The sequence below is a fragment of the Colossoma macropomum genome, unplaced genomic scaffold, assembly GCF_904425465.1.
Source record: "Colossoma macropomum unplaced genomic scaffold, Colossoma_macropomum, whole genome shotgun sequence".
In the NCBI taxonomy this organism is placed as follows: Eukaryota; Metazoa; Chordata; class Actinopteri; order Characiformes; family Serrasalmidae; genus Colossoma; species Colossoma macropomum.
This window is the reverse complement of record NW_023494792.1, coordinates 6056262-6072248: the sequence shown is the minus strand read 5'-3', so window position 1 is coordinate 6072248 and position 15987 is coordinate 6056262. Positions and strand designations below refer to the sequence as shown.

The window sequence follows — 15987 nt, the reverse complement described above, 5'->3', positions numbered from 1 at the left end:
TGAACTTTTGTTCTGTTGGATACTCTGGATACTCTTGCTGACTAGTATGGCCAGCTTCTAAGAAGAGAAGACGTTTCCATGGTAACAACAGTTGTGGTGATTTGTTCTGTTTCTGTCCAGAGTGAAGGAAGCCAACAGTTCTCATAACACTTTGATTATGCATGTGTAACAGATGGACACCCCTCTTTTTTCCCTCTTATCCCAACAAAAGAGTACTTGCCACCCTGACCATCCAGAGGCTATTTCATTATATGAAAGGAAAAGAGGAGACAAGCCTTTTTTCCCTTAGGGGGTCTTTAGTCAGAGTCAGTTTTAAGCTATGGTCATTTCCTCTGATCTAGACTTAGCTGACCCTGCTTTTGACCCTACATCTCTGGCTACTTTAACAGGATGCCTTTGCCCTCTGACCTTTGCTTCAGCAGCAGAGATGAGGAGACAGTTTCACAACTGTTGGTCCAATATCGTGTCACTGCCCAAAAAAGTTGGGTTTTTTCCAATTATTATTTTTTCCTGCTCTTTGTATTGTGTGATAATTTCATGATGAATTGACCAATAGAAATGTTTGAAATAAAATCTCTTTACAGGAGAAGGCAAATGTATGTATGTTAGTGTAAAGTTACCATTTTGGAGATATAATATATCACTGCTGTCAGAACAAAACCTCATGTCTCCATTTTTCAATTTTTGACAGAATTTGAAAATGCCTGATGCCCTTTATATTGCGTGTAAATTTCATGATGAATGGACCAAAAGAAGTGGCCCGAAATGACTTGGAAAAAAGTCCGGTTTCACTGACTTACATTAAAAGTAAAGTATGTTTTTTCCTTCTCCTGTAAAGTTACCATTTTGGAGATACAAGGTTTTGTTCCGACAACAGTGATGTAATATTTTTAAAATATGTAATATTTTCTTAGAGGACTGTGTCATGTATAAGTGCCCTTATGAAAAAAATTAAACTGCTTCATATTTCAAAACATAAATAGCACATGCAGTGGGTGATATGGCAAAAATATAACTTGACAATGGGTTGACATACAATCAGCTACTTGTTACTACGTAATTACTGTACACTGGTTTTTGTTTACTGGCACTCTATAATTGGTCTAAATCTGTCTTTTTATGACACATGCAGTGGTTGAGTGTTCTAGAAGTACTGATAATACTCATACATTACTCCAAAAAGCATATCGCAGCATAATCTATCACAATAATTATAACCCATCATCATATTCCCCACCTCTAGAGCATATTGCAATGTTTTCAGTATATTCCTTTTGTATGGGGCTTTGCTGTTTCAGATCTGTTCCCCAATAGTGGTGAAGCTGCCTCATCTGTATTCTAAACTCACAGCTGAGAAAACACGCAGATAGTTTGGCAGATGAAGCCAGGAAAGAGCCTTTGAGAGAGCAAGATTGAGAGAGGCAGAGAGAGAGAAAGAATGAATAAAAAAAAAGAAAACAGCCATGAAAGGGAACACTGTGTCAGCTAGCCTAGTTTCTCCCTCTCTTTTGATGAGAGCTGAGCATGCATAACTTTGTCTCTAAGAGTTAGCCTAGTTAGCGTAGCTGCCCCATGCTTTCAGACAAGCAGGCAGATCGTACATGCAGTCAGGCTGTCATTAAGCGAATTCTTCTGAGGGACAATGCACATGTAAGCATAGTTAAGCCTTGACTGTCCAGTTTAGTTTAGAATCCTCAAAACAGAAGTGACATCTATTACGAGGTAAACAGTTTTGGTCTTTCACAGTGGATGTCCTTGAGTCCAAAATGACCATCATCATTTGGTACTCAATATACACAGAGTGGCCAGTTTATTAGGTATACCTACCTTGTACTTACAATCATTGGCCATTTTATCAGAAACACCTACCGTATAGGTGCACTTTGCAGGTTTACATTTACTGACTGTGGTCCTCTTATTGCTGCCCCTGTTTAGCCTTTTATAGAAAAGAGACAATCGTAGGACCACCGTTGACTCGATATTATTTGGGTGGTGGACCATTCTCAGCACTGCATTGACACCAACATGGTAGTGGTGTGTTAGATTGGTTTGCGCTGGCACAAGTGTATCAGACATACCAGCGCTGCTGGGGTTTTTACATGTCAGTGTCACTGCTTGGTGGAGAATTGTCTGTTAACCAAAAATATCCAGCTAAGACTAGACTGGTGGCTGGAACTAACCACTGATGAAGGGCTAGAGAATGACTAGCACAAACCGTGCTTGTGAAACATGAGCTACAGTCTCTAACTGTACACTTACAAGGAGGATAGTAATGGAATATGCTATGACATTAAATAATCAGGATACACTTATAGAAGAAAGACAGTAAAACTATGCTTTTAGTTGTGATTAGAGGCAGAATTACATTAAAACCACTCTTACAGAGATATCTTCTTGCTTGTGTCCATCTCTACAAATTAGATCCAAGTCAAGCTAAATTTAACTTTTGCTATGTGGTAAATTTCTCTCTTCTTCTGCAGACTCATTCGCTGCTGTTCAGTGGGGATGATATAGGTCTGTACTGGAACAGTGTAAATTAGACATTAAAAATCGAGCTGCGATGAAACGTTTTCCGGACTGCTCAGACTGTGAAGCAGACTGAGAACAGCACAAGGCTGTATCTCACTATTTTTTTATATTTTAATATTTTTTATTTCTTTTTTATTATTTTATTAGTAATCCGATTATGTTACTTTAACATAATAATCCCTTGAAATAGGTTACAAATCACAATTTTAACCGGTGACCAGTAAGTTCTACCACAGGCATGGGGAACAGAGGGCCAGAGTCCAGCACAGTTTGTCCACTTGCCTGCTCTAGTACGGCAACCAAACCTGGTAATTAACTGAATCAGGATGAATCAGGTGTGCTTGAGCAGAAAAATAACCAAACTGTGCAGGAATCCAGCCCTCCAGGACTGGAGGTCCCCACGTCTGCTCTACTGGGACACATATTAAATTGACCATCCCAACCCTGCCAACAAAGCAGGCAGTTTTTTTTTTCTTTATTAAAGTTTCTCATAAAGTGGCCAGTAAGTGAACACCTCTTAAATACCAGATGCAAGTGAGTGAACACCTCTTAAATACCCAAGACCCTTTGCTGGGTCCAGTCTTCCATTACTCCCTCCGTCAGTGTGCATTGTTTTTGATGTAAGTACTGACTAATAAACCTAAAGACACAATAAGCCTGGGAATTTAAGTCTGTGTCCTGAGGCTGGCCCTACCATCTTGCATTCAAGCACTTTGGACTGCTGTGATGTGGGTTTTGGGACTCAGACTGTCTAGGGACATGCTGCTATACTGTTGTACCAGTTCATTTTGAAGGGAATGCTGAATGTGATAAAGGCTATAATTCATACTGAAGTATTACTTGAATACCACACTGTACATTTATTTAACAACAGCTAGTGTGCCCTGATCTTTTTTTTCCTTTTCCTTCTTCAGTTATCATAAAACACCACTTCTTTGAGTAAATAGAACAACACTGAGAGTGAGGTTCTACTCCATTTAAGGGATTTAAATTTCCAGCTGTTCTCTGCAACCAGGAAGATGCTTCAGATACACAGTGTTCTTAATATTTTATAGCTTGTTTTAAACTGAAATGGGCCAGTTGTGAAGTCATCCATGTTCTGGGTGTTCATGAAAAATGCAAGTGTTTGCAAACTTTTCAGCTAGCACTGCAAAAAAGACCTGTGCGAAATCATCTTTTTATAATAGTTATAGGGAAATTCCGCCAATTAAAAAAAATACAGAATTTGATAATTGAGGTGTAAACAGTCATCTAGACTGGTTCTGATGCATTGCAGGATAACTTATCAACTTGCATTTCTTTATAATAGTAGTGACAGGAACCCAGGGGTTATGGTGTCTCCAACACACATTGTCATTTTATTTGCTTCTAAAAAATGACCAGTGAACCAACACAAGTTTTTATATGTTACGGTGATACAAGTAATATTAGCAAATCCACTATTGGATACTATTGTGCTCTATAACATCCGCATGTACATGTCCGCCATTAATTAATTTAAAACTACACATTTCAGTCCAAAAACGTTTGTTAAAACTATAGGAAACTTTGCATAAATTTTGAAAAAATCAGTGGTATTACCCTTTAAAAATAAAACCAAATTTGAAGTTACAAAAGTCAAACAATGACACAATAACAGGTAATATAATTTTTAAAGCAATGCTTATAGGTGCATGCAACCTTCACTGTGTTTAACCCTTGTGTGGTGTTCATGTTACTGAGTGGTCTGGTGGACCCACCGCATTGTTGTTAATCAACACAGCCATAACAATTTATGTAAAAATACCAGATGTTTAAAATTCACAAGTGTCCAGCGTAGGGTTCTCCTTTAGCAGCTGTAGCCAGTCAGCAGCCTGTCCATGTTGTCCACCCTCATACACACACAGAAACACACACTAACAGCAGGCCATGTAGGAGAAGAACAGAGTGAAGTCATTGAAAATGTGTTATTTTATATGTTCTTCACAGAAAAATGAGTTTACCAATGTTGGTAAATATTGAAAACAGATCCCACAGACCTGAATACCACACAAGGGTTAAAGTGAAAGATGGCATTGGAAACAGAAGTAGCATTAGAAGTATCTGTAATATATCACAGCGTAGACATAGTGATATATCACTAAATGAGTATCAATAAAGGTCAGAAGTCAGCAAAGGATTAATGATTTCATAACCTTTTATTTGAAATGTCAGTGTTCAAGAGAAAATAAAACAGCAATATAAATATTAGCATATAAAATAAGTGTAACACTGAGGAGAAATGAGTCTTAGCGTTTTATAAGAAAGATGTTACAGCGGGGTACAGAGCATTACGGCATCGGCAGACACACACACATATATAATATTTATATTTGTTTCTTCATACAGACATTAAGAAGCAGCCTAGCACATATGCACAATAGAAATCACAAAGAAAAAGAAAAGAAAGGTTACAGAGGGTTAGGAGATGTTACTTTTGTGTCTATTCATTTAAGGGTGATCAATCAGACAGGAAGAGCAGGAGCGATAAAAAAAGGAACACAAAAATATATGCAAAAACGTCACAAATTTCTAGACTATGCGTGTGTCACGTTCTTCCGTTAAAAGTTACTCTCTTTATTTACAGTCGAGTTAGTTGGCCTTCATGTGCTATATTACTACTTCTGCATCACATATTTCCAAGAACATTTTGTGTTTTATTTATTTATTTATTTTATTTATTTATTTATTTTTCTTATTTTACTAAAAAACAAAAGCAATGCAACACATTCCAGTAGTAAGCCTGTGTTCCAAGCTCAGGATCTGAAATCTTATTGGATACATTTTTACATGATCCCAACTTACTCTGTATATTGGCTGGTATCTATTTACAACATGTAAAGTTCTCTCACCAATGATGGAAGGATGGAATAAAATGCTGAGAGGAGGGAAAATCATCAGTTGATTAGAGCTATGGAAACTCGAGATGTTTATGAACGTTGTCTCTGCCCTCCTGAGTGGTATTTCCTCATCTATGTGACCTTGGAACTAAAATCTGTGGTCGGTCAGTGATGATCACTGAGTTTGGAATTGTTTATTGATTTTGAACAACATTTACTCATTGAGTACAAACAACAGCTCTTCAACACTTCACGGTGACAGCGCAAAATACTTCCAGCTTCAATCAAGCAAGCTTCTACAGGTTTGACGTTTTTGAAAGCTCGAAAAGGGATATTAGGGATTATCAGGCAGCTGGTAATGATATAGTTCCTCTCTGTTATAGTACATGTATCATGTTTTGGCTCTGGACACATAGCATACCAACAGACTAGCAGTCAAACGTGCACTGAAATGGTAAAAACATTGTTACGCTTGAAGAGCACATCGTAACTCGCTGACCAAGCAGTCAGACAGCGAGACTCATAAACTGAAAAATAAGCACACAATAAATCATTTAGAACAGATCATTCTGACATCCAGTTGATGCTACAAATGGAGTTGGAGTTGATATCTTTCAGGGGCTGTTCTCTGTCAAGCAATGCATAGTTACACTTCACTTTATAGGATGTTTGGCAAAAAAAAAACTGCATCATGCAAAAAGTATTACCTGTATTATAATTCTCAAAAGCTGAACCCTCATACTTTGTTATATTTTGATAAATTCCAACAGTGGCAGCCTAGGCACAGCAAAAAACCATTCATTATCTGGAAAAAATGATTTGAGGAAAAAAAAATCAAAACACAAAAGTAATATATTACCAAAAAAAAAACAAAACACCAAACAACACCTTTTTGGGTAAGGCTAGGAAATGCATGGGATATAAAAAAAATTCAAGCAAATTATCACCAATATAATAATTACTATCATAGTCATTGTCAAAGTGATGATCACCACAGGTTACCCCTCTCCCTCCAAGTGAAATAGTACAAGATCACCATCACAAAGTACTGTGTTATATACCTCAATGACTTCTTATATGTAAAAAGTACTATTTTTCAAAACAACAGCAACAAAATAAAAGAACGATAAAACAGCTTCTGAGTTCACTCTCCAGAACTCAGGAACATTCAGCGAGACAAGAAGTCTAAAGGAACCTTAATCTCTATGTGAAAAGTATTATACATAAAACACGTTCAGCCACATTATAATGTGAGAAAATTAATGCATGGATTGAAATGGATGGTGGAGCTGCACATCCACCAGAGTCGAGAACAGAGGGAGGTGCACATTGATACACTGTTTTTCCGCCCCCCCCCCCCATTCAGTCTTATTTTATACTCTTTAAAGACATCCAGAAAAGCTCAGTGCACCAAAGCTCACCCTCATCTCTGAAGAAGCAAGAGAAGATTATGCCATATTCTTCCCCTAATCCAAGTCCCTCTCCATCCACCTCTCTACCTTCCCTCAGGCTTTCACCCATGTCTCGCTACCTCATTCAGCATCTCACTGCTACTGCTCTCTCTACTTCTTCTCTTTCTTGGTGGACTTCTTCTTGCTGGCAGGTGTCTGGGCGGCCTTGGGTGGTTCAGGCTGGGCTGCAGAGGCCTGTGGAGGGGGCAGGGCTTGCTGGGGCTGCTGGGGGTTGGCGGTGAGCGTGGCTGTGCTGCCGGGGATGTAGACGTTCTGCCGGTAGTCGGGCACATGCTGCAGGGTGAACTGCGGGCTGTAGCGAGTGCTCAAACCCATGGTACCAGGGCCCAGCGTGTTGGTGGCCTCACTCACTTCTGCAAAGAAAGAAATTTAGAAACTATATTTTCATCTGAAAATTCACTGGAGAACATACTTATGACAACAGAGCCTGGTGTAGGTCTTGGTACTGAGATCCCATACTTTTATAGTACAAAATGACTTCAATACTAGTGAGTTTAAAAAAAAAAAGTCATTCATTACTAAATTTAATAATCATGCTTGCCTGCTTGCTTCGTCTAGACTGACTGTCTAATTACATGCACACAACGTGATTTAATGTCAGCACTACTTGATTTGCAATATGTTTCTGGGTTAAGCCACACCCACTTCTGGTTAGTAATTCAAAAGAAGGTATGAACAAGAAAGTACTGTTCAGGAATCAATGTCAAAGTCTAGGTATTGGTATCAGTACTAAAACCTATTAAAATACCTCCTGGGCCTAGTCTCTTACACCAAAAGCTTGCCACAAGTCTTAATCTAGGATTGCATATCATGCTGGCTATACTTCTTTGTCAAATAAGACAATGACAACAATGTTCCTCCAACAATGTTCCTCCACTGAGACTTCAGTGATCTGGACTCTGATCAGGTGCCACAAAAGTTAAATTTTATTAATAAAACAGTCAAACTTATCTGTGGATTGCTATAGTTTAAGAACACTTCGATTAGCCAACAAGGATCGAATAATCATTGGCAACATTGATGAAAAAGAGGATGTGTCAACACAATGTTTAGTTAAAAACAGAAGCAATGTTCTATGGCTGTAAGCTGTATAACAGAGGTCTTTAACTTATGACCTTGTGTTAAGTTTCTGGTCCAAGATTTTGTAAATCACTGGTAGGTTTGACAATCAGTCGAAAATCAGTTACATCAACAATTCAATTAATTAACAGAAATCACAAAATTCAGGGCTGAGTTTCAGCGTCTGCACTTGTGTTCTTGTGATCATTGTTCAAAAATGTTTAACTTTCCAGGAGAAAACATTCTTAACTTTTAACATATCTTAATGTAAATAGATTTTTACCAAGTATATTTGGAGCATTCTTATTGTTACATTCATCAAAAGAACAACTGCTGTACCCAAATAATGTTTTTTCTTTTTTTGGATGGCAACAAAGTGACATGCCGCCATTCTTACAGATTGCAGTATGCTACAGGAGACATTGGGGTCAATATGGCCTTGTTTTGCTGGACCATAAAAGAAGAAATCACTCATCACACAGACAGAAATGTGAATGCCTGGGGACACTATGATGTGGCAAAGTGAGAGGAAATGGCAAAAGGCAGAATTATTTGATTACCTGATTAATCACATAATAGTCTATAATCATCTAAATAACTGTCAGCTGAAGGACTGTTTATTTGGGAAAGTAGAGGAGACAGGTATGTGAGTGTAATAATGTAAATAACTGTTAGTTGAAGCCTTACAGAACTGTTTATTTGGAGAGTGCAGTGAAGGGACAGGTGTGTGTATATGGAGGATAGAATCCAGTGGAAAATTTCCAGTGCTGTAAATATATGTAAAGCCCATGGGAGGTTATTACAAATCACTGCTTTGATGGAAAATGCATGAGTGTGTGTTTGAGAACACTCAGTTCTGTGTGGTGTTCATCTGGTTCTACTCTCTGAGCTGTTAGTGTCAGTATGATGTAGTGGTTGGCTCATAACTCACTCTTCCCCTTTAAACCATCCCCCAATCTGCACCATTTTCAGCTATGCTCGCAGCACACAAACCCGCACATGGTAGTGGCAGCTAATATATCCTCAAAGCTGCAAAACAACTCAAAAGAAAGCTGTTTTCATCCTCTCACACACAGTTAGGCTGGTGTACATGGTAAAACGTCTCTACTGCTAGTTGCGAGATGGGTGTGAGATGCATGAAACAATTTCTGTCAGTGTGCCGCCACTCATTTATTCCCAGCTAGCTGGCTAGCCAAGCCATAGAAAATGTTGTTTGTTAAACTTCACAAAACTCATGCTTGTTTTTTTGTCATGGCTAAAGCGACATAATTGTTTAAAAAACTGAGGACTTTCTCAACTATCTAACGACCATCATCTGCTTTATTTTCTTGTTCATAATGTATTGCAATCAATTGTTTGATGTGATCACCTGGTTTGTTATTGCTGTTTTAACTTGCAAGTTTCATGAAACTTGATTCACAAAAGCTGATTGCTGTGGCAGAGTTTCAAAAGAGTTTGAAGTGAACTGCAGGACACTTTACATTATGTAATGCAAGTAAACTTTTAATTTAGTTTAAAGCAAGTCTTCGCCTCATAAAGCCAGTCGTAAGAAAAGGAATTCTATATAAACAATGGAATTCTAATGTACGCTTTTAGGCCCCCTTTTCATCTTACTTTTCCAAACAAACCTCACTCTGCCTCAGTAAGGATCTTATATGATTACGCCCTTTCCTCCCCCCTCTCTCTCTTTCTCTCTCAAACACAGTCCAGGTCATGTATTCTTTAAGCAAAGCATATGTGTGGAAACTCCAAGGCTTTGCTGGAAGAGCACACTGAGGCAATAACAATGGAAATAATGACGGCTTTCCCTTCGGCATGACTCAAATTACTCGGCACTATTAATCTAGCCTGTGCCTCCAAACAAAACAGCCAAAAAGGATTCTGCGTCACTGTTTGCCACTGTGTGTTCAGAAACAGGACAGATTTGTTCTGTCCTGATGTGGTGATTACGGTTAGAAAGAGTGTGTGTGTGTGTGTGTGTGTGTGTGTGAGTGTGTCTGCTTAGTCACTGCAGTACAGAAAATGGTGGAATGAAGGAGGGAAGAGCAAAGACAGAAGGAGGGAGGGTGGGAGAGAGAGACAAGAACAATGAATGATGTAAGCAAATGAGCTGTCCTTTCCTCTGATTAGGATGGAAATACTATGGTACACTGAACACTGTGTATGTTTGCCCATGTGGGTCTCTCCTCTTGCACACGTGCCTTCTGTTTACTGCTATTGGCTACGCATAGATCTGATGATAACACAGTCTATAGTAGAAACTCTATACCTCTATGGCATGTTATTGTAAAAACACACAAACATGGCTTCTGATGGAGCCCAGAGTGCACATTTAGCCAAGTACAACTAAACTTTAAATTATGAGTAGATGCTATGTTGTGCTTTTTGGCATGACTTTGTGTGTGTGTGTGTGTTTCATAGTGGATATACATTGTAACAACAAGGTTTTGTATGGTTTCCACATCCTATGTTTTTTTGGGTTTTTATTTGTTTACTTTTTCCCCTGAATTACACCTATAATGTCTGTTTTTTTTTTCATTTTTGCCACAATTCATTTTTACATAACTATTTTCCAACCTCTTTTTATCCCTTCAAATTATACATGTTTTCTGTACTGTGCTTCTAAGACTGATATGTGTAAATGAACTTTGTTCTGATTGGCCGCTCCATGTTGTCCCTCATTCAAAAACAGTCTGGGCTGAAACACTCCTTATAACTCCAACGTAAATTGCAGGGGTTAAACTGTCGTAGGCTAAATAGGTGGATATACTGTATATAAATGAATTGTTTTTTGTGACATCACAAAAACAGTGAATTCAAAACAGCTCAGATGTATGAATATTTAGATTTTTTTTTAACAATGTTTGCATATCACATCAAACCCTTTATTTTAAAAAAAGTGAAGAAATTAAGGTGTAAGAATGTTTGGAACAAAAGACATTAAAAAACACCACGCTTGTACCTCTTTGTGACAATAATGTGTTTGTATTGTATAAATAAAGCTAAAGACATTAATGAATACAGACCAGGCTTTTTCAATGAGTGTGCAGCTGCTCTCTCCCTTCCAGCAAACAGAAAACAGGTCAGAGAGAGAGCGAGAGAGAGGGAGAGAGAGAAAGAGAGGTTTATTGATGGAACATTCAGAGAAGAGAGGGGAAGCAAAAAGATAAGAGGACAGGGTACAGAGAAATCATATAACATCCAAAATGTTAAGATGACAAGTATGCTAAGATGATATATAGAGATGTAGAGAAGGAGGTGGAGTGAGTGAGAGTTCAGTTATTCTGCTTTGTGGGGAAAGAGAGAAAGAAGAATGGATAAAGGAGAAGTGTGTGTTTGTGGGAGAGTGAGTAAGTGAGTGTGTTTCTCACCATTGGCGGCGGCCATAAGAGCCTGGAGCTGCTCGGCTTCAGTGGGGGGGTTGGGCCAGGGTCCTGTTCCCACGGCAACCTCCGGAGTGGCAGCCGCTCTGTGAGCAAGAGGGAGAGGGAGAGGGAGAGGGAGAGAGAGAGAGAGAGAGAGAAAGAAGAGTCAGCGACCAGCAGCCATTTTGTTTTCCCCTTCCTCCACACCACAGCTGCAGTGTGTGTGTGTGTGTGTGTGCGTGTGTGTGTGTGTGTGTGTGTGTGTGTGTGTATGAGTGAAGGCACATCTTCAAGAAGTTAAAACCAGTGAAGTCATAAGATCTGACCATCTAATGTAGCCTGGAGGAACAACACAGAGAAAATTACAACTACTTTAACCAATCTCTCACAATCTCCCTCTTCTCATTCCCTACTTATCTTTCACTCGCTATCTATCTCTCCCCCTCTCTCTCTGTCTATCTGGCCATCTTTCTATTTATTTGTCTCTTTCTCTATTTATATCCATACCGTTTTATATCTATCTATCTAGCAAAGGATAGACAAATATATAGATAGACAGCGAGCGAGTGATGGATAGACAGACAGATAGAGAGAGAGAATTCTAAAGCTTATTCTTTCTCTCTTACACACACACACACACACACACACACACACACACACACTCACAAGTCTCTTAAATATATATAGATACAAACACAATGATGTTGGCATGAATACACACCCACACCCTAACCGATGTTGGTGTTACTATATTTGTAAGGACTTTCAATGACTTCTGTATTATTGTAGCCAATGAGTGCTACATCTAACCTTAGCCTTAGTCACCAAAGAGCTTGCTTTTTTGGTGAAAACAGCACATTTTCTTATTAGAGGTCCTCACTTGTACTTGAAATTGTGACGATGTTCTATCATATGGAAATTTAGTCCTCACAAAGTGCTAAAGAGAAGCACACACACACACACACACACACACACACACACACACACACACACACACACACGCTCACCCTCACACACAGGCATTTAACGTTCACCTTCCATGTTGCCCTGAACCGCGCCATGTTGTAAAACAAAAAGTTAATGAGACCAGAAACAGAGAGGTAACAGCTGCCTGAAAGTAGAACATGACTCTCTCTCTCTCCCTCACTCACTCACTCATCTCTCTCTCTCTCTCACCGAACCACAGAGCATTTCCATCTGGACTGAATTGAGCTTCAAAGGCTTGTTTTTAAACTCAGCAATTTGCATCTACAGAGAACAAAAGCAAAAGTAGCCCTGATCTCCGTAATGTTCACCTCATTAGAGAAGTATAACACACTAATGCGCATGCACGGTAAGATTTAGGAGATATGAACACACTCTTCATTAATGGCAGTCTTCCTGGTTGCCAGCAGCAAATACACTTCAGACACAGTTTTACCATCTACACCCAACATGCAGAATCTCTCAGCATTAAAGAAGATTAAAGTAGCCATGCAGCTCCAGCATAAAACCAGATGGAGCTAATGGAGCTTACACAAGAGGAGACAACACTTTCACAACCTGTATTAATTACCCCAACAAAGGACAAATAGCTCTTAAAGTCTAAAGCACTACCGGTAGTGCACTGTTTTCCTGTTAGTGAATGCGCTACAGTTATTCCCATTAATAACAACAGAAGGTTGCCAGGTGAATTAAGATTCAGCCAACTTGCTCAAACTGGCAGGAGCAAACTGCTTCTTTAGTTTAGCCAAAAATGATTCCAGAGAACACAGAAAACAAAATGAAATAATAAAACTATGAGTTTGAAACCCTCATCATACCCACATACCCATCATACCAACACTGCTGCAGTTAAATAAATAAAAAAAGTTCCATCTAGCTTTGGAGTTAAACACACTCTTAAATATTGTAGAATATTTGAAAGGGGTGTTAACACAGGCTTAGATGTAGAGTCCCTGCAGCGAGGGGAATGGGTTTGACCTTGTCTTAGGAACGGTCAGACTGCATAAAGCATACAAACTGACTTACAGTTGGCCAGTGAAGTTAATAAGCTCTTTCACACATATGGAGTGGCCTGTTTCTTACATTTCCCACATTTGCTTGCCCTATTAGATACAGAACAGTGCTGCATAGGTGGGGAAAAATGTGAGTATGTGCAAATACATGTTCCTTTACATTCCCCTTCAATAATCCAAACTACAGCAGCCATCAAATACTCTTTGTATTCAGAATACTAAAGCTAAACATGCAGTGCAAATGGGCTTCAGTACTAATTTAAGACATACATACATCTGTCTCTGGCACTCAAGGGGTTAAAAGGATGGGGTTAAAAGGAAGCCGGGTCTCACGGGGTCTCACTTCCTGCTTTATACAAGCTTAAAGGTCATAAAGCAGGTCTACAGCACAGTTTTACTCTCTCTGGGGAATTAGGAGACAATTACCCACACTGACAAAAGACACATCTGTATACGGTACATTACTAGAGAAAGGAAAGGGAGAGGCTGAGAGAGGGACAGTGAGAGGAAAAAAGACAAATGCTGCAAAAGGACACCATACATTCTCATAACTAGTGCAGAAAAATGTTACATAAAACAGAAAAATGTTACTGGAAAGAACAGCAAAAGAAAACACAAGAAGGTTTAAAGGTTCAGTGTTTCATGGAAAAAATACTCTGAGTAATGAGGAAGAGAGAAAGAAAAACATCTTGCAAGAGAAGATGCTGGAATGGAGCACAGCAGAGAGAAGAGATGCTGCCAGGATTACTCCTGCCAAGCACTGAGAGCGGGATAAACCCACAGAGCCAGAATGAGGGAAGGCAGGGGACAGAGGCTTAGAGCCAGCACTGCAAGAACTGATGAAGAGCAGACCACTGGGGCCAAGCTAACCAAAACCTGCAGCTCCACTCACTCTGCTACTTCCAGAGCAGTTTTTATCGCTTAAACTGCAAGAACCCATATTTAAAAACCTCAGTCTCATACCTACACAATTTACATATTACTTTTATAGTAGTAACTCAATAATATCTGAGTAATAAGTCCTGAAGAGCAATATCATTGACTTTTGATGCAGCTCTTTTCTCTGTGGATTGTGGGTTAACCAGTGGTTATTGTGGTGTAATCATTGGCCGGTCAACCATGGAAAGACACTGCTTGAACTACAACAATATTAGCCGGTCTACAACTGATGTTGGCTAAGTTACCAATAGCATGGTATCAATAACAGCTAGATAGCTACTTTTTCTACACTGCTAATCTAAGCTAACTACCTACAATGATTAGCTAGACAAGCTAATAATAAGACCATAGAAAGACAGTATCTAACGAATAGTAATATTAGCTAGGCTAACACTAATGTTAACCAAGTTACCAACAGCATGATACAAATAATAGTGAGCTAGCTAGCTAACCTAAAATAGCTGCTGTTTCTACACTGCTAAGCTAGGCCAGCTACCTACAATCATTAGCTAGATAAGCTGGTGATGTGCCTAGACGTTATGATCACATGACAAAGCATCAGATTCTGTTCTATTCATTTTTTTCAACAATTTCACTGACATTGCTGTTTGAAATCTAAGCAGTTAACAAAGACTAACATCAGAACAACTGATTCTAGTTCAAATCACTAAAATATCTCAGACGAGCTCTGTCAGTTGCCTTGTTTCCCTTACACAGGGTAAAATGAGGACAGATTGCATGTCTAATGCCAGATTAGCACTTAGTGCAAGGATCTGGGAAAAGACACTTTGTTGTTATCATGAGTTCCCCATTTTATTTAGTAAATCTATTGGTGAAGATAAGACGCCTCATTTGTACCTAATTAGCTTTGGACTGCTCTGATCATAGATAGCACTTCCTCTGTCAGCATTATCATATCCTGTGGATGGATAATGACTTCCTGTGGTCAAGACAACAGGCTGTCGGTCAGAAAGAGCGGACAGTCGACCACATACACAAACACACAGGCACTGCTGGCCAGAAGAAAGCGTCTATACTGCCAAGAGTAAATAAAACCACATTTTTTTCCTGTCTTACAGACATAATTCACTCCAAATCACTATGTCAGAAGGACAGCCTTATTCTATATCAGTGCTAATCAGATACGTCTAAAAACTCCACTTCACACCAGCACACCCACGTACGCTGCTATTCTAGTAGTAAGAAAGCCCTACAAGCAACCAAAGCCAAAGCTATGGCCTACGCACACCACATGCTACAACTGGGTCAAAGTCTGAGCATGGAAAGCTGATAGGGGATGACTACACAAGAATAAAGGAGAGTTTTGCACACATCTATCTGCTCTACATTGCTGTACCTCAGCCTGCGGGGCGATGTCCATCTTAGATGGTTGGACTGGAACGTGTAGTGACTGAAACAAGATCAGTGATTCACCATTTTGAATTCTGCTTTAGGCGGGGGTAGAGCATTGGGGGAGGACAGTGAAACTTTAAAGATTGCTGTGTAATCATTACTGGATTTGTAGAGAGCGTTCTGTAGGCCAGAAGTTTACTGACCGGACAGACACCAACAAACACCACCAAATACAAACGCTTGATTAGTGTGCCATATTTGTGTTTGACTGGCGAAGGTTTCTAGAATATTCTCTCTCCATTCACTTCAGCTCATTTGGTTTGTCAGTTCTTTTTTGGACATTCTAAGGACAAATGCAAACGTTACAAGGTTTGTGTTTGTTGGTGTTTGTCTGCCCTGTTATTGTAATTGTATG

General features: G+C 39.3%; 1 protein-coding gene across 6 annotated transcripts in view; it reads right to left on the bottom strand.

The window, feature by feature from the left end:
* Positions 1–4687: 4687 nt before the first annotated feature.
* Positions 4688–15987, bottom strand: part of LOC118811457 (protocadherin gamma-A11-like) — a 192282-nt gene continuing 180982 nt past the window's right edge. For all 6 annotated transcript variants that reach the window (XM_036575686.1, XM_036575687.1, XM_036575684.1 and 3 more), the window contains exons 3-4: positions 11290–11387; positions 4688–7212 (exon numbers count right to left, since the gene is read on the bottom strand). In XM_036575686.1, the coding sequence (XP_036431579.1) occupies positions 6950–7212; positions 11290–11387 (361 nt within the window). In that variant the 3' untranslated portion in view covers positions 4688–6949. The remainder of the gene's footprint in view (positions 7213–11289; positions 11388–15987) is intronic.